The sequence below is a fragment of the Ostrinia nubilalis genome, chromosome 6 (assembly GCF_963855985.1).
Source record: "Ostrinia nubilalis chromosome 6, ilOstNubi1.1, whole genome shotgun sequence".
Lineage (NCBI taxonomy): Eukaryota > Metazoa > Arthropoda > Insecta > Lepidoptera > Crambidae > Ostrinia > Ostrinia nubilalis.
Window position 1 is genome coordinate 5,914,749 of NC_087093.1, and position 20,190 is coordinate 5,934,938.

Genomic DNA, 20,190 nt, shown 5'->3' on the forward strand with positions numbered 1-20,190 from the left:
AGTGTAAAACAGAGTTAAGGAAATCGAAAGGGTAGGTAGGTACCTGTATAATTTGATTTTCACACGAGTTAAGTCAATTGCTGAGGCAGAACAAATGTGTCCTAAATGGACAGCCGTAACTACTAAGTTCTAGGCTAATTTCATGGAAATGAGTTGGTCCATCATAGGTAATAATAAAGTCAGAAGCAAATTTCACTGAAAAGGGCTCTTACAAAGACTTACTTAACAAAGGGTTTAAACTACCAATTAAGCTTTTATCTCTGTCTCCAAGACAACAGCAGTAATTCTCGTCATGCACAGTTAAAGAATCAACTGCCGAGAAAATATAATATGCCCATTAAAATTTGTGGAACGATCCAGTAAAGAACAACTGAGAATGTGTGAACCGGCAATAGAATCGTAATTAACCCTTTTCTACGATATGTGTATAATTTAACAATTAAAGCATAATTTGTTGGATTTTTTAAGTGCGTGAATGTTTCACGTGTTTTTATTTTTGTTTTTAATGTCACCATAGGCATTTAGAACTTTTACTTGTTTTTAAGGATTTCAATTTGCTACAAAAAATAAACAAATGCTTGTTATAAGTAGGCTCGTATGGAGTCTTCCAGAGATTTGGCCCACTTTTAGCTTGGTCCACGTGAGACCACGTGCCAAGTCGTCGGATTGAATTTTTAAATATTTTTTCTTCCGGTAACTGGGCGCTTATAAAAGTCATAAAAATAATAACAGTCAATAATTTATGCACCTTCTTCTACACTCTTGGTAGAGAGGTCGCGGTCGTCGTCACACTTGGTTTGGTGGCAAGCTTCTTCAAGCTTTAGTGCCTATTTATATTTAAAACCTCGTATAAGAAATACCTTGTACCTACTAAGCGAGTGTCTATCAATGTTGCCAGTGGGGTGAAATCCTAAACTGATTGAGGCCGCCATCCAGTCTCTAAATGCAGTTTCTAACCAGTTTTATAGGTGTTCAAGACCTCTTTAAAATGATTAATGCCTAGTAATCTGCTCCCAGTTATAGCATTAACCGCTGAAGGAAAGTGCTTCGACCAGTCATATTGACGAAGAGCACCTTTTTAGTAGGTAAATATGTAATTCGAAATTGATTACGTAGATAAGTTATAAGGGTAGGTGACTATGTAAATGCCATTACTGTCAATCATTTTTATGATTCCTCGTGGACGAGTGATTAATGGATTAACTACTCAAGTCAATCAATAAATATCTATGTTACTAATCAATATAAAAAAATGGCCAAGTGCGTGTCGTGCCACGCGCAGTGTAGGGTTCCGTAGTTGTCCGTCGTTACCACAATATACAGTGTGAGTCACGTTAAAGTGTACATATGAAAATAGATGAAACTATCTATATTTTTATCGACAAAAAAGAGGTCAAAAAATTTTTGAGATTTTTTTTAAATTTTTTATAGAATTTTTTTTCTTCCAATTACTTATTGTAAAGAAAACGTAATAACTTTTAAACTAAGCGGTATATCCTGATAAAATAAAAACAGAAATAATGCTAAATAACAGGCGATATTAAAAAAATACATACAATACACAAAAAATGCCAACAAGTAATAAAAAATGATACTTTTTGAAAAAAATCTGCTTAAAAATTCGTGTTTTTTTGGTTATTTGATAAATTTCTCCAAAAAATGCCCCTATAACAGGTAGTTTTTATTGTTGTGTATTATTCTCTATCGTATTATCTTTGTAAAACCAAAAATTGCATGTCTCTATCCTTATCACAACATTTGCTATGATAGTTTGAACAAAGGCCTACCACAACATTATTCTCCTCTACAGGTAGGGACAATTTTAATTTTAACTAAAATGCTTATTTTACTTCGAAATCTTTTGTTTTTACTTGAAATCTAACTTGTCTTTATCAAAATTACAAATCTAGAGCCATTTTCAGTTTCGTTGTTAACGAAGCGTTGAATGGCGCGCCCGGAGAGGCTTAGTTCAAACGATCATAGCAAATGTTGTGATAGGGATAGAGACATGCAATTTTTGGTTTTACAAAGGTAATACAATAGAGAATAATACAAAACAATAAAAACCACCTGTTATAGGGGCATTTTTCGGAGAAATTTATCAAATAACAAAAAAAAAAACGAATTTTTAAGCAGATTTTTTTCAAAAAGTATCATTTTTTATTATTTGTTGGCATTTTTTGTGTATTGTATGTATTTTTTTAGTATCGCCTGTTATTTAGCATTATTACTGTTTTTATTTTATCAGGATATACTGCTTAGTTTAAAAGTTATTACGTTTTCTTTACAATAAGTAATTGGTAGAAAAAAAATTCTATAAAAAATTAAAAAAAAAATCTCAAAAAATTTTTGACCACTTTTTTGTCGATAAAAATAGGTCTAGTTTCATCTATTTTCATATGTACACTTTAACGTGACTCACACTGTATTTCAGAATCAAGCAATTTCTTCACCTAAAGTCACTTTTCATATTTTCTTCTAAGGAATTTTTACTGGTTAAGAAATTTTATAATACATGTGTCAAATGACTATTAATCTTGAACTAACTAACCTACATTAACCGCTATAGTTTTCCTTGAAAGTTCATAAAAAGCACTATTATCATGAATTTTTCCAGATTTTTCAAGCCAACAGTTTAGTTTTTAGAGGGGTGGGACGCCCTACTCGTCACTATCCAACGATACCCCTCACGATGGGGTAGAAGATAAAAAAAAATTATCTCCACTTTACATGTAGGTAACTACGGGAGCTACCCTAAAAAAATTCTTTTTCAAAATTTTATTCTACCGTTTTGTCGCGTGATTAATATACATACCTACCTCCACAAAATTACAGCTCCCTAGTGCCAATAGTTTCCAAGCAAAACCTCGGACCGACGGACATATCGAAACTGTAAGGGTTCCTTGTCAGGACTACGGAACCCTAAAAAGTTACGAGGATTTATAGATAGCTTTTAGTCATTTATTTAAACTGTATGCAAATAAGTAATTCCTATATTTGACGGTACCATTTAATATCGATAAACAAACGCTGAATATAAAAAAGTGTCGTGAATTAGTCCCTTATTGGACCACTTTCATCAACTAGGTTATTGGCCCCTATTCAATAAAAATAACTTTACGAGCTTTACATTACAGCTCAACCATTGATAGAACCATTAATAGAGAGAACTAGGGTAATTTATTCTATCTGATAGAGACATCATACGATATGTTCCTGAAAATATATTTCCGGTAGGTTCATTTTTTTAATGTCTGAAATTCAGAAAGACTACTTAAGTAAATAAATATTCGACATGAATCATGTGACTGAAATCATTGCAAGAATTATTAGTTACTAGCGGCCGCCCGCGACTTCGTACGCGTGGATCTCGTTTTACCCCCCCTTCATCTATCTTACGCGGTTCAGATTTTTTCTTACAATTTTTTTTCCCGCTAACTCCCGTTCCCGTGGGAATTTTGCAATATCCTGTTGTAACTAAGCTTTAAGTTTACTAAGGTACCTGCATGCCAAATTTCAAGGGTCTATCTTACGCGGTTTAGATTTTTTCATACAAATGTTTTTTCCCACTAACTCCCGATCCCGTGGGAATTTTGCAATATCCTGTTGTAACTAAGCTTTAAGTTTACTAAGGTACCTGCATGCCAAATTTCAAGCGTCTAACTTAAGCGGTTTAGATTTTTCATACAAATGTTTTTTCCCGCTAACTCCCGTTCCCGTGGGAATTTTGCAATATCCTGTTGTAACTAAGCTTTAAGTTTACTAAGGTACCTGCATGCCAAATTTCAAGCATCTAACTTAAGCGGTTTAGATTTCTCATACAAAAGGATTTTCCCGCTAATTCCCTTTCCCGTGGGAATTCCTAAGTATCCTATAACCTGCCCAGGAGTATGAAGAATAATTGTACCAAGTTTCGTTAAAATCCGTCGAGTAGTTTTTGTTTCTATAAGGAACATACAGACAGACAGACAGACAGACAGACAGACAGACAGACAGACAAAATTTTTACTGATTGCATTTTTGGCATCAGTATCGATCACTAATCACCCCCTGATAGTTATTTTGAAAATATATTTCATGTACAGAATTGACCTCTCTACAGATTTATTATAAGTATAGAAGATTATCATTATTATTTTAAGTTATTGCATGAAGATTGTATGGTTATTTTATAATGTTTTAGAGCGGAACATAGTGGAACTCATTAAGTAAATTACATAGAGCAGGGAAAATTCCAATTGCAACTATTCTTTACTTCCTGTAGATAGGTAGATTTAAGTTTATTATACAGGGTGGAAACGATAAGTGATCTCATTCGATTATTTCTTAACTATACAAGATATCGAGAAAGTGGTTACTGATCCTGAAAGTGCTTCACGAGCTCTATCCAACGGTACCAATAATAGGTTACAGAATTAACTGAATCTATCCGAAAATTAAATGTTTTCAGCCTCCATACTAAATTTATGCCAGCCAAACAATATTTGAAATATTTTTTTTAATTAAATAATAAACACTTAAAATGAACTCGCAAATTGCATTCTTATTTAAAATTATTCATGGACAACGTTGGTTTTAGGCTTTACTTGCTATAATATTATCAAGACATGAGTGCCATGACTGTGGCTGTACTAAATGTATGGAAGATGGAAACATTGAATTTTCGGATGGATCCAGTTTATTTTATAACCTATTATTGGTATCGTTGGATAGAGCTCGTGAAGCACTTTCAGGATCAGTAACCAGTTTTTGAATATTTTGTATAGTTTTAATATTATGTGGTTTTACTAAATGTATGGAAGCTGGAAACATTGAATTTTCGGATAGATTCAGTTTATTATGTAACTTATTATTGGTACCGTTTGAAAGAGCTTGTGAAGCACTATCAGAATCAGTAATCAGTTTTTCGATATCTTGTATAGTTTAGAAATAATCGACTGAGATCACTTAACGTTTCCACCCTGTAGAAGAGACATTTTGTGGAAAATTTTTTGGAGCATAAGTCCTACCCTCAACAGACCTAGCCATCTTTCCTAATAGATAAAATAAACACGTGTGTTAGCTCCACACTATAAACCTATTTCTAAAAATAAAATAGCTACCTATCCGACTACTTTCTTAAATAATTAAATTACATAAGAATATTCGAGTACATAATCCGGAAATTGCCTGTGGTCGTGATACGGAGCCGGACTGGCCCTGGCTAGCGGTAGTCCGTAGTGGGGCGGCGCCGGCGCATCACAGTCAAAACAACCATCAGAATGAGCGCTCACGCTCTCTGGTTCCTCTGTGCAGTGATCTGTGTTGCTGGTGTGAGTGCCACAGTGCAAGATGCGCCTGCACCTGATAAGAAAATCGAACTTTTTGATGGGGTCCGGGTCAATGTACCCCAGGAGAGCAACAGCACGGGACCGGTGATGTCTTTGGAGGTGGACACCGGGAGTATAGTCGAAGGTAGGTTACAGGCTTTATTATTTGCTATCTTCCAACTCATTTAGTCCAGAAGGATCATTCATATTAATTTTGAGACTTTTTGAATGATAATACCACTTACCTGCCGACATGAAAAAGGTTTTCAGGAAACAGCCGCTACAAAATCCAGTGAATTTTTCATGATTCATAATCATTCTTCCTTACTCTTAAATTTTTAAAGGTTAAATTGATTTTAATATTTGATAACATTCCTAAAAATTGTATCGATGGGAAATATCCCTAACATTCAGGAGTTATAAAGCTCCGGCTACATACCTACATGTAAAATTTTAAAATACTTTAACAATAATTTTACGAACGTGAGGGATTCACTCATAAGCCTCAGTCAGCAAAAGTTAATAAATAAATAGGTTTTCCTTAAAGGCATTGTATTACACAGCACATTGTAGGTAGGTATGTAAGTACGGTTACTTTAACCGTAAGTAAACTATTAGGTATTGAGTATTTCAGTAGGTAGGTTTCACTGAGGCATTTTATACCAGCATTACCTACTTAAAATTTCTCAGTAATGGAACACGGCGGGCATAAAAAATATCAATTAAAACAAAATAATTATGCTGTAGCATGCAATTATTATAACCTACTTTTCGATAGCTCGTATATTCAGATCACCCGTTATGTGATCTGAATTTAAAAATTCCCAAGACAAAAATCGGCGCGCGCGCCCCCGCTGCTAATGATGTTTTTTTGTTTTATTTGCCACTTGGGAAAGTGGAGAAATTGCGTGCACTGATAACCAGATCAACGACCCGCTATAGGTAGTGAGCAGAATGCGTACTGGCGGCAACGATACTATCATACACGTAGCTACCCATGCGGCATACTAATGACGTCACATTTTCTAAATTACCAAATAAAGACGAACATCAATGGGTAAGAATTCTTCAACAGGTTAAGTTTAATTATTTGATGGCTTCATTGCCGCACAAATAGATAATAATTATGACTATTTATGTTAAGCCGCCAAAAAATCTAGTCCACACCATTTAGGCGCTGCACTAGTGGTGAAAATACTTGTATGAGTTCAAAATAACTGTGGATTTTGAATCCACATTATTCTGTTATAAGGTAGATGTACTTACCCCACGCCACACCTCGATATGTTAGTTGCCAACTGCACCAATTTCTCGGCTGTGGCTTCCAATTAATTAGGCTTACTATGGACTTACTAACCAGCCTTACTATGGAAAGTAAGTGTAGGTACAAGTTTCTTATAAGTCTCATACAATTCAATGATTAATCATTCTAACACATCACCTGTCATGATTCCTGCTGTAGCTGTTTAATATTAATGAAATCTCTTGCGCCGATTTATTAGGATAACTTTATGCACATAAAATAAGTGTTTATTGATGAAAAAAGAAACACGAACGTATTAATAAGGCGTTCATTCAACCCACAATCACTTCTTAACTTAAACCTGAGCACTATGTAAATTAATAGATACTCGTATTATCTAACTGCTACACAGTCTAATTTAACACTTGCACTTACTTGTACTCAGATAAACGAGATAATAGAAAGCAATACCTAAGTAATCGTACTTACCTACCTAAATGTAACTTTTCATCTTTTGTGTTCATAGGTACCTTACAGGAAAATACATCACAATGTCTAAAATATAGGCAACTAAATCGAACGAGCCAATGGTTCTCATTATCCCCTTAAAACTTTCATCCTAAAGTCCTCCTAAAGTCATCCTAAGCAGCCTCAGGATTTTACCAAAAATAAATTTTAATATAACATCATCAAAAAATACTCAAAATAGGTACCCTAAAGCCTTTAAGTAATTCAAACTGTGTCTCATTTCAGGTCGAGGGAAGCAGAAGAAGCTCCTGGAGCGAATCCTGCCGATGTTCATCATGCCGTTCCTCATCCAGTCCACGATAGTCCCGCTATTCCTCAGCATGCTCAAGTTCATGCTGATGAAGTCTCTCTTCGTGGGAAAACTCGCTCTCATGCTGATTATTATTAACGCGTTTAAAAATAATAACGCCGTAAAGGGACGAGATGCTGTGATGGCAGATATACACTATGGGTACCATGGCAACGGGATGGAAGAGTATGGTGCATACGTAAATTAAAGGCAATGGAGATTGCACTATGTAGAGAGAGAGAATAAAGATATTGATAGAGAAATATCAGCTTAGGGCAGTCCACTACTCGTGATAAACTCGTGGAGCCCCAAAAGCTCTCCCACCTTTTCATCCAGTAATTCATCAGCTAATAAATCTTCAAAATGTTCGGTTTTTGTAAAGTGACGCCATTCTATAACCCCGTCAAGTGACAGTTATCTGGTTCGCAGTGTCTGTGTGTAATTTCGTTTCTAAGGAAAATAAGCACAATTTCCTTGTTTATTTTAATGGAGGTACGGGAAAAAAGAAATTCAATGCTTGTCAAACATTTTTCGACGAAAATTTTGGTGGCATCTTTAGGCCTATATACATACATACATACTTACCTATGCAGCTTAACAGGATTACTGGCTTTAGTAAGTCAGTAAGGCGCTTACTCTACAAAACCACTGCTTCCATTGCGGTGACAAAACCAGACGATTTCAGTTTTGCTACAAAAATTCGGATGTATCTTCAACAATGACTCTCTTACTAAGTAGAACCTAGCTAATCTAGATTTATTAAAATACTTAAATGTGATAATGGCAGCACGTTCGCACATTTAAGTATTCAAAAGATGAAAATCTTTTAAGATTGTGGTAATTAAGTTAGCTTTAGCCTTTTCTAAGTCATACTTTTATCATGAAAAATTGTCTTGTACATGTCAATTATTATAAGTATTTTTCAGTGATTGTACCTAAAAGTACATAATTTACCTAAAAATATTATTCCACCCATAGCATCATCTCTAAAATCTGAGGCCTCCACCTAATTACTATCAATACTACTAAGTAGCATTTGTATACACTTTTGAAAGCAAAAGTAAAAAAGGAGCCTAAATTCCTCAGACAAAAACAATTATGTATGAGACTTTTTAATGAACTTTCACTGAACGACTTTTTGGTTTGTTTCTCCGTAGATAGGTGATACGTAGTATTAAGACTATATTGCCCGTATTCACAATCGATGCTAACTTAAGTGAAGCAGCAAATCGAACGCACAGCGTTGAATAAAGCTCTGTGATTGGTTCGTGTGTCACCCTGTGCGTCCACGCGCACTGTGAGACCTCTTAGTAATGTTTGTGAATACGGGCGCGGGGTTGTTTTTCAACACCTAGATACATCTAACATTGGGCGAAATAATATTATAAGCATAATTTGTCTGTACATTCTAACTTTAAGACTACCTGTAAATACATCATTTAATTAAAAATAATTTATTCTTGTAAATACTTAACTAACTGTCTCTTCTTGGAGCAGTCTATTATACAATTTATTATTTATTTTAGGTAATACTGAATTATTTATTTTGATTAATTAGAGTTTTTATTTTTATAATCTTTTTATATTATTATTGATTCTTTATTATACCCAAATGATTAGGTAATACCTGACTATGATATTTTAACTTGAGCCTGCAAATTATCTGCATAAGTAGAAACTTTTCATATTTTATTAGGTTCAGGGCATACTTAAGTCAAACTCTATTCTTAAGCTAGTATAGAAAATGAGGAATGTAGGTATACTGAAGGTATACTTGACTTACTTGACTTATGGTCCTATGTCCCCTAGATGGGGCAGAGGGCGTCCACAACAGTCCTCCATCGCGTTCGGTCTTGAGCTATGTGTTTGATCTCGCTCCAAGTCTTGCCGATCTTCTTCGCCTCGTCTGCCACAGTGCGCCGCCAAGTTTGCTTGGGGCGACCACGTTTGCGTTTTCCTTGGGGATTCCAATCCAGAGCCTGCTTGGGGATGTGATCGGGATCCCTTCGGAGAGTGTGGCCAATCCAGTTCCACTTGCGGCGCTTGATCTGCTGGTCGATCGTAATTTCGTGGCAGCGTTCCAATAGCTCGACGTTGGAGATTTTCTCAGGCCAGTATATCCCGAGAATTCGGCGAAGGCAGCGGTTGACGAAGACCTGCAGCTGGTGCGAGATGACCTTGGTGACCTTCCACGTTTCACACCCATAGAGCAGCACGGATTTAACGTTGGACCCGAAAAAGAGAAAATGAGGAATGTAGTTATACTGAAGGTATACAGAATCGAATAAAAATTAAGCTCAAAGAACTGAAATTAAAGTACAATAAAACTTTCAATACCGCAAGTAACTAGGTGTGACCACTCTTATCAATATAGAATTTTCCATTATTGAAGTTTTACTTATATTCAATTTTATTATTATAAGTGCCTAACTTTGATAAGACATTTTATATGGCAGTCGTGCATTTAAATAAACTACAGAATTCATTGCACTTATTTGTTTTCATTGACAGTTTGATAGTAGTTATTTATGACTCTACATTATCTACTTTGTACCAGAGCTATAAAATAGTGACCATTTGCTTTACCTTGAGTAATGAAACTTCAACTTGATTAGTCAAGGTATGGAAACTGGCATACCTAGATTGCTAAGAATCGGATGACCACAATTAAAATACTACTGTAGACTTACTAACAAAGTTTAAAACTCTAAACTTTATTGTGAAATAGTTGCACTTTTCTTTAGTTCATTAGATGTCTGAGAAAATTACGAGACCGAGACTTAACTTCGACTTATTGAAAAAGTAGACGGAGTTTCCTTTCGAGATTTTATTTCACTTTTGTAAACTGAGACCGGGCTTACAATTAAAGATACAAATAAAAATGGATTTAGAACTTATGGATATTGCAAATAAAATTAACAAGTTAGTACTCAAAATAATAGAGGACAGAGGAAGATTCTAATTCCTGCCATACCTACGCCTCTTACCAACGTATCTAAGATTTAGCTTAGTTGTAGTGTAGATTAAAAATTACCTTTATGGTAGTCTACATTAGAAAAATTGATGTGTCCTTGAATTTTCTCGCGCGGTACATTGCAGTGCCTTTCCACTGAAAGCACTCCACTTCAAACTAAAAATTAATACGAAGAAAAAATATATGTAGACCAATGATATTATAGAACTTTTGTTTTTATAATATCATTGATGTAGACAGTAAAAGTAATAATTTTATTTTACATACTTGAGAAGCAAAAAATCACCAGGCATAATAAAGAAAAGAGTGTGACGCTTGTAATATCTGATAAAACATAATATTTTCAGTTATAGCCTGACCAGGAACATAAAAACCCTCGCCATGTTGCGGAAAACTAATGGTACTAATTTCTTTTAATGGCAACAGTAACTGAAAACTTCATTGACATGTCACCTTGCATGTCAGTCTATTGTTGTCAAAGTGTAAACAAACTTTATTTTAAATGTGTGCAATTGATTTTGTGAATTAAATTGCTAAAATATTTTTACAGTCGTGAAAGAAAAGTGGTTCACGATGTGTTAATGTATTTGTCGAAGAGAAATACTAAGGGTTCGGACAATATTTTCATTGAATAATGTTTCCGACAAAGGTTGTCAAATTGACTGACATGTTTATCGTATAGTACAGTCCACTATGAAAATTTGCTGTAGTCTGTTTCAACTACCTATTTTAAAGTTTTTTGTCACTTTCTAAGTTTTTAATTTTATGGAATTGGGAAAGAAGTACCGAGTTTGAAGCGTTCTTGAGCAGACATTGCAGTTGAATATTCAAGTTCTGAATTTGATTATTGATGAATAATAAAATAAATCCTACTAGCTCGATTGATGGTTTCATTTAATTTATTTAAACCAGGTTACCTTTAATAATATTTTTCGTTCATTTATGAAAATATCAAATTAGCCCGTAATCCTGAATCCTGATACATAAATTTAGCCTATTAATTTAACACATGTACGAAACTCAGTGTTGCACTATCAAATGCAATTGAAGCGCCTCTATGCCAGGGTTTTTATGTTCCTGGTCAGGCTATACCTATTTAATTTTCTTATTCCTAACTCCTTCAAATGAAATTAAAAGTGGTCCCTCGAGAAAAGATTAGGATAAAATCTGCTGTAAGTAGTAGTAGGGTGTATTAATTTCGTCCAGAATGAAGCAAAATCTATGCCTCATTTAAAAACCATATTTAAATTACTATTTTTCCACAATAATTTCCTATTATTAAATAAAAAAACCTATTAAACTATAATTTTATTCACATGGTGTGGAGTCGTCTCCTGGTTGACAAAATAAAATTATTAGAGCGTGAAGTGAAACCACCGAAGTGAGATTGAGGAACTGAAATGTTATTCGGATCTATTGCGAATTTTGAGAACGAATATTGCTCACCAAGTTTCGTAGAAGACTAGTATTATATTATCTGTGGTAGAAGGTAAGTAGGATTCAGAGATATGAATATTATGCTCTGACTGGCATGAAAATGATATTTTACTTTGTGAATTTAAAACAATGTGACTCCACAAATAAAAGCTTATTCTTAGCTTAGTTTTTTTAATCTTTTGTTCCAGAGTTATCTCTAAATATCAATTTAAAATAAATCGATTTTTTTCTTATTGTGACATGTCCCCAGCGGGATCGAACCCACAATCGCAACCTGTGTTGATTGCTGTAACTGCAGCAACACTAATTGCCTATCAAAAAAGGACTGTAGCCGTTGTGGTAGCCGTTTAGTACGAGAATAAAAACTAGACGCAATTTACATTTTAACGCAATAAAAACAAAGTGGGGGTAGCCCCACTAAACCGTGGTCACCATTATGTCACTCAATCGCGCCTGACGGAGCCAACACAAACCGTTTATTACTAGAACTAATGGGTAAACATTAAAATTCGCATTCACTTGTTGTGATTTCTACGCGACGTTTATGTTAAGGCATTCCACGTACAAAGTGTTGAATTAAATCATTAATTAACATTAGATTGCCTACGCGATGAAGTAACAGTGCTAAGTGAAATTAGAAGGTCAGTGAAATCTTTTACTACATCTACAGACAAACAACAATACTTATTTATTACCTAATTTGGTGCTAAGAAACAAAATAACACGCTCAAGAATTCTATGGAAACGTTGTTGAAACCTAAATTGTTTACTTACAGTATTCCGTCGTAACTTCAAGGAAAGTTATGTGATTTGAATTATAGATCAGTTATACGTAAGTAAATTAATTTTCTATGTACCTATAGTTATTTAAAATAATGTTATGCTTCATAATACATACCTACATACATAGATAAATGTACGACTAAGGCGAAGTTGCATCACCGTATTTTAACTGTAACATTAACATTAACCGGCGCTTTTTCTAAGGAGTAAAGTAAAGTTTTTCTAACTTTTTCTATTGAGCAGTTTGAGACATTTTTGACGTTTGTCAAAAAAAGTAATATGGTGCAACTCAGGCTAAGTTTCGTAAGATAATTAATGATACTTAGTTAGTACGTTATTTAAATTGATGATGACTTTCACTTGAAGAGATTTTGGTAATCTTGTTTATAGAATTACTAAGATAAAACTGAAACTGCTATCAAACTGCCTCAGAGATTTCCGCATAATTCGATTTTGCTATCGTTTAGTTATTCTCGTCACTAGAAACACAGACGATTCGATTCGACTATTTGTTTGCAAGATTGCCAATTTCGATTGGCGTGGACTGTACGCACAATGAATCGTTGTTTGATAGATAATAATTTGAATGCGTTACGTAATTTGGGCCAGGGAAAGTGTATCAATGTCACAGAATACCTTAATAGCCTACTTAGAGTACGTATGACAATATTTTGATAGAAGACTAAATGATAAGGACCTAAACATTTTTGAATTTTATAAACCCTGTAAACTTTGTCTAAGCTGATTACGTGACATTGGCGAAATCATGGTTCTCAAAACCAAGTCGTGGCCAAAATAAATAAAAGAAGAAGAAATATTAAGGAAAATACTTAAGTAGGTAAAACCCATCGCTATCGACCATTCTACAGGGTGTTAGGTAAATGGGTATATGAGCCGACACTAGCCCATGTTAACATACGCATATAAATGGTATGGTGAAGTTAGAAATTTTATATCATCATTTTAATTTTTTTAATGTTCATACAAAAAGAAATATAAAATCAGATTTGTATGAAAATTAAAATAATTAAAATGATGATATCAATTTTCTGACTTTACCATATTATCATTTATATGCATATGTTAACATGGGCTAGTGTCGGCTCATATACCTACCCATTTACCTAACACCCTGTATATCAATATGAATAATAATCAATGTGAATATTATTAAAAAACACCTTGACGTCCTTGACATTACAGATTTATTATTTTTATTTATTAACTTGTGTTTGCGAACGCGAATGATGCATTTTAAGTCATTAGAAATACTTACTTTATTTTATTTTACCTCCCCATTGTTATTAAGGTATGTATGAATTACTGATCTCATCATATTTTATTGAAATGAAAGAAACCTTTTACCAATATGAAAATATCAGACTGACTAAGAGTCGTTTATAAATTACGTTATTATTTCCCCAGAACATGTCCAAATTTCTTCAATGGACCAATGACAACAAATTGGTGATATTTCTACTTATTACCACGGTCTGTTTCCTTGTATCAACTGTGGTACTTTCTAGCAGAATTAAGCACGCATCGGCGTGTCCATTGGAGGGATCGCCTTACACTCAAAAAAATTTTAATAATGAAAGGAAGGAAGATGATCTCGTTTCAAATAAGGTAAGGCTATTAAAAACATCTCATGCACTTCAACTTAATTTGTTTCGAGCTGTTTTATTTAAAATTCAATAATGCTTAGTTAATATTACTTTGTTTACCTATTTAAAAATTCATTATTTCATTTCGATATTTATTTACAAATTTTTTATTTCAACTACTGCAGAAAACATAATATTTCAAATTAATAGGCGCTTAGTACCTACCTACGTACTTATCATAATTCAACACTAAATTAAACCTACTAAAAGTATTAATATATTATAATAAATTATAATAAATAATTATATTATAAGTAAGTAACCTACAATAATTGCTTTATATTATTCTTTGAAATAAAATAAAAATAAAATTGTAATAAGTAAAATTTTGAATACTTTACTTACACACTGAAAAAACTAGATGATACTTACCTACATAATAGATACAAATTATATTGTTAATGTCAGTCTATTGTAATTATATACAATTTCTCCATTTCAGAGCGCTTACTACAGACTGCCAAGACACACGATTCCGAGAAGCTACAAATTGCTCCTTCAACCCGACATGACGAACAAAACGTTTCACGGTGTCGTGGAAATTTCTCTCCAAGTAACAAATCCTACAAAGAGCATAACGCTCCATTCAAACAAATTAAATATCACGACAACATCTCTCACAAAAAAGCGCAAAGATAAAATATCAATAGATGCCATTCACATAGTTCCAGGAAAAAGAGAATTTTTAGTTGTCAATTTACAAGACGAAATCCAGAAAGGTAGCTATGCGCTAAAAATAGAATTTAGCGGGCGATTGGATAAAGGATTCATTGGGTTTTACTCGAGTACTCTGAAAAATGGAAAGTAAGTACCTACCTAGCATTTTTTTAAACTTGCCTACTTAATTATTAGTCTATATCAACTGTTGAAAGGGTCTATCTACTATAGTACAGGGTGAAATCATTGACTGGAGTTGCCAATGCAGCAATGTAAAACAGGTACTGAATTTATAAACAAACGTGTTTAATTTCTTCGGGGACAAAGATACAATATTACTTACTTATTTTCCACAACTGCGTACCTACGCAGTACCTACCTAGGTACTAACTAGCTTTGTAACTGTAAATTAAAATAAAATATTTTTTTATTAAAAATAAGGTAGGACCTTACCTTGTAATAAAATTGAACCTGACAACTTCCTCGAGAGATTATAAGCATCGGTGTCAAGTCTTGTGAACTAACAACAATTAACGGCACGTAGTAAGTAGTAATCTTCTGTTCTTCTCTATTTACCTATGCCTAGATAAAACATTATTATTTAAAATGCTTTGTATAAGTATAAATGAGAGTAGTGTTTTAGAATAAAAAAATAACTTCTTCCCGCCTAAACTTTTTTAAAGTATTTTGACAGAACATTACATCTGGCTATTTTAACGTTTTAATCTTCAAGGTTGTTGCATTAAAGGATTTAAGGTTACTGCCGACTATGTGCAGTTTTTTTGTTTTTAAGATTATTAATATTCCCCCGTTTATACAAAATGTGACGAACATTGTACAGACGCGTCAAACTGTAGTTTAAAATTGCATTTCAATAAAAAACGTTACTGAAACAAGTGTTTAACTCGCGTGTAACATTAATTAGTAAAGGGGAAGTAAAATGAATATTAAAATACAGAGAGATAATACTAATATATAAGTTAAAAAGACCCGAACTTCAATGATACAATCCGAATGTCAGGTCTGGTCATCAGCCGACTTGATGCGCATGAATCTTTATTTTATTATCTTCGTCTTTATTTTATCTGTATACTATAATACTTTAAACGTTAAAATAAAAACAATGACATAAAATATAAATGACGTTAAATCAAAGAGTCAAATGCTTGAAATAAAAATAAGCGCCATCTATATTAAAATTTGAACTTATAATAACTGAGAAAACATTGTATAATAAGTTTCTCGAATGATAAAGTAAAACGTCATAATTATTGATTTTTCGCGCGGCCATCGACCAAACCTTGTTTTTTGATTACAAATGTAATAAACCAAACTTACTATTACATGTACCTCTAAACTCAGTCTGAATTGAGTTACGAGCATTAGAAGTTTGATGATTTTACATACTAGATTGCAATTTCTTACAAAACTTGCGCGCAAAAAGCAAATCTAGTATGTAAAATCAGCTTCATAAACTTTCTCTAATATTCTGACAGGTACATCAAATACAGGTACTTAAACCTCAAAAATGAAGATTTTAATACTTTTTCACATCCCTACAACATCACATGTATAAGTTGATTTCTAATTAATTCAGCAATATGCAAGAAACACACTCCTAAATAAAATTAGTTTTTGTCAAGAAATAAAGAGGGCGCTACCTCATGCTAGTACTGTACTGTGCAGTACTTTGGCTAGTTGAGATATCTTCTCTTTTTTTTATCAAAACCAGGGTGAAGAAACTTCCATACAACGGTCATCGAAGTGAAACTTGCTTCCAAACAGCGACATCGGTGAATAAATTCAAATACTTTTTAACTACCCTAAAACGCTCTAGATGTCGCTGCTCCTGTTTCCTTCATATTTTCATTTTTTTCTTAATTAAAATATATTTGAGAATATTGTTAATTACAATGTGAAAACTTTTTATAAATGAAATTAATTTGTTTTAATTTAAAACTGAACATTGACATTTTTGTTATAATTTACATAATAGAGTAGTAGAAATTACTATTTAACATATGGCAACTTTGTTTTTCCTCCAAAATGGCCGGTGTTGTTTTTGTTAGGTTGAATTGAATGCATTATTGTTTTCTTAGCCATCGTTTATGAGTTCTGTGGCCCTATTAAAGTATTGAAGAGTCGAGTCAAATTCAAGTTCATTCCTTCGTACCTGCTGCTGTTCTGGTTCATCGGAGTTTTGTTCGTTCCTTCGTGAATCGCGAAGAAACTTTCTGTTATGTTCACAAGTGATCTGAGTTTTCTCAATGTGCTGTGTTCTGTGTTTAGTGTTGAAAACTTTGCGAAAAGACGCTTTTGGTGTATAATATTATGTGTGTTCATAAATAAAGTAAAATTATTAAATTCAAAAGTTTTTGTTTACTTATTTGCATTTCCATGTGCAATGTAGAATTTTTCCAAATACATTGTTTTGAAAATACGTACACCATAAAGATAAATATTTTCAAAATAATGGATTTGAAAAAATTCTACATTGTACATCATAAAAACAATAATTCTTTGAAGGTTATGAGGGCCTATGTGTGCGTGAACTGTGTGTATGTGTGCGTGGACTTTATGTATGTATGTGTGCGTGTACTATGTATGTATGTGAGCGTTACGTACGTAGGTTAAGTACAGGGAATTTAACACCAGGCTATCAATTAGTAGGCTCAAAAATTTGACAGAGAGGGTTCTCTATTTCCTATGTATTACTTTTCTCTATGATCAAAACTGTCATTTTGATGCAATATTGCTTTCATTTTGTTTGATTTTGTAGGGAATAAATGATAAATCCCTAAATTTAAATTTGTTGTGTTTTGTGTTATTTAGTTAAAAGCATTTTATGACATCTTTCAAGATTTCGAAATTCTCTCGTTTTTTACCGAGAACTACAGGCATTGTGAAGCAATTTTGCCGGCTCTATAGTTCCTCTGTTACAACGATGGAAACATCCACAAAATACAAATTATCTGAGAGATTGACTTCTCTAGTACGACCCGTTCATTATGACCTCTCTCTGCACCCTAATATGGACACGGGATTATTTCAAGGAACAGTGAAAATTGATGTAACCGTCAAACAAGAAAAGAGCTACATCACTCTACACACAAACTTTTTAGATATAACTTCTGTGAAAGTGTTTAAAGGCGAAGAAGAAATTCAGGTGTCCAAGTTTCTAGAAGTGAAGCAAATTGAACAGCTGCTGATACATTTTGATAATGTTATTGTGCCGGGAAGTTACAAAATGGTCATTGATTTTAATGGTAGCCTTACTAGGAATATTGTTGGATTTTATTCATCAAGATTGCAGGATAATAGGTACCTACATAAATAATCATTTCAATATAGTTTACTATAACACAATGACTATTGGGTAGACAACTTTTTTACTTAGGTACTTATTTTTTTGTTTCAGAACCATGGTGGCCAGCAAGTTTCAGCCAACATACGCTCGACAAGCTTTTCCATGCTTTGATGAGCCTGATTTCAAAGCCACATACAACATTTCTTTAGTGAAGCCAAAGTCATACATAGCTTTGTCTAACATGAATGTAAGTAAATTATATTTATTTAGAGTTCCATACAACTTTAGAAATCTAAGAATCTGAATTACAAGCCCTTCTAATTCTTGAGCTTCTAAGAATTGTAATTTGTCATGATTTAAGAAAATACATTTTGAGTAGTTAAATAAATACCTCTATCATGTTAAGCGCCATCTTGCGATCTCCATTGCATGTGTGGAGCAAATGCTCCAACACCACAGACAGGGTATTTTTTACGCCTTTGTTCATAAAAACGCTAATATCTCCGCTTCTAGTGGGAATTAAGCGCTGATATTTTTACTGAATACTAAATATGAGATAAGAGTACTAATTTAATAAGTTTTTCCAACAGAAATGTTATAATAAAGCTTGTATACTACACCAAATAATTGTGACGAAAATTTAAACTTAGTTTTAAGTATTTTTGTAATAAAAACGAGTATTTGACTGTATTATGTATTTCATTTAATCCCCAACACACATTTTAACAGATTTGATACAAAAAACCAACCCTCTTCATACAAATATCTTCAACAAAACATGTTTGAAACTTTCATAGAAAAACTAAGTACTCAGAGTACCATCGAAACTGAGGTCGACATAAAAATGTTTATTCGACAGAACCAAGGCTTTAGAGTGTTGAAACAGATGTTTACAGTAACTTGAGTATATCAGCTAGACGAGGATATAAGTGGTTCATTTGTGATTACAATGGAATTTAAATGAGAGATAAACAAAAATGGGTCTGTTTTTTTGCTTACAAATCGGTAGTTACAAGACATGGATTTCTGCATGTTTAGAACTGATAACGTAACTATAAGTTACATTTTCCAGAAACTAGATTTACCTAGGTTTAATCTGAACATAACATCTTGCAAGGTTTCTAAGGATTTTTACGAAAATTTATGAGATAAATACTAACAAAATCAGACAAAAATGGCCGAAATGTGTCAAGGTAGTACGGATAACTTCCGGTCATTATTCACACACACATTATTAATGTCTCTGGACATTTTATTTTATTAAAAAGGGATGTTAGAAGTATATTGTTGGAACATTTTGAAAGATAAATTATTATTATTATTAGATTTTTTTTTCATAAGAATTATCTGAATCGATCATTTAAAAATACTTACGTTAAGTAAGGGCCGGTTTCCACCATTAAGGCGGAGCAGAGAGGAGAGGAGCGGAGCGGAGAGGAGCGGAGCGGAGCGGAGAGGAGCGGAGCGGAGGGAAAATGTTTTGAATGCTATTACTGACATGAAAATTTGCATATTCGTAAATATTATTTCTTAGCAACATCTTAGAAAATTCAGATTAAAATAAAAACTGCCTAAGGCGGGAATGAGGGCTATCGTTTTTATACTTAACAGTTGGCACCCCTGGCGATTAACAGGACCTTACTCTACAGTGGCGCTGTAGCCGCCAGTGACCACAATAAAAATCGTCATCGAATAGAAACAATGAATGTTTGCAGCCGAAGCCACAAGCAACTTTCTGCACAGAAACAGGAATGTGGCCCTGACAAGAGCCGTTGCATAGCTCTGAGAAGAGCTGTTTTGTGTAACCACTGCACGTCGCACTGTCCCTCATCACAGCACCAGCACCGCTCGCACCACTGTCACCAAGCAGCATCACCAACGCCCACGTGTGGAGCGGCGAGCCGCGTGGGCACGCGCCGCGTCGCGCTCCGGTGCACACGTGCGTCCTGCGCCGCTGCCCGCCGTCGAAAAGATCGAAGCCGGGCAGTGGGCACTCCAG

The 20,190-nt window shown here is 33.8% G+C and overlaps 2 protein-coding genes across 5 annotated transcripts in view; both read left to right on the forward strand.

Annotated features, from left to right (window-relative positions):
• Positions 1 to 5,214: 5,214 nt before the first annotated feature.
• LOC135072464 (uncharacterized) lies at positions 5,215 to 11,224 on the forward strand. The gene is made up of 2 exons (XM_063966376.1): positions 5,215 to 5,454; positions 7,306 to 11,224. Exons 1-2 carry the CDS (start codon positions 5,262 to 5,264, stop codon positions 7,575 to 7,577), a joined length of 465 nt encoding a protein of 154 aa, XP_063822446.1. The 5' UTR covers positions 5,215 to 5,261; the 3' UTR covers positions 7,578 to 11,224.
• Positions 11,225 to 12,038: 814 nt separating this feature from the next.
• The window catches only part of LOC135072448 (glutamyl aminopeptidase-like), a 36,245-nt gene continuing 28,093 nt past the window's right edge, over positions 12,039 to 20,190 (forward strand). For 2 of the 4 annotated variants that reach the window (XM_063966351.1, XM_063966348.1), the window contains exons 1-5: positions 12,039 to 12,421; positions 12,557 to 12,612; positions 13,989 to 14,189; positions 14,670 to 15,031; positions 18,303 to 18,438. In XM_063966351.1, the coding sequence (XP_063822421.1) occupies positions 13,992 to 14,189; positions 14,670 to 15,031; positions 18,303 to 18,438 (696 nt within the window). In that variant the 5' untranslated portion in view covers positions 12,039 to 12,421; positions 12,557 to 12,612; positions 13,989 to 13,991. Of the gene's footprint in view, positions 12,422 to 12,556; positions 12,613 to 13,988; positions 14,190 to 14,669; positions 15,032 to 16,834; positions 18,206 to 18,302; positions 18,439 to 20,190 lie in introns of those variants that run through there. The other 2 variants (XM_063966349.1, XM_063966352.1) reach the window with 2 other exon arrangements.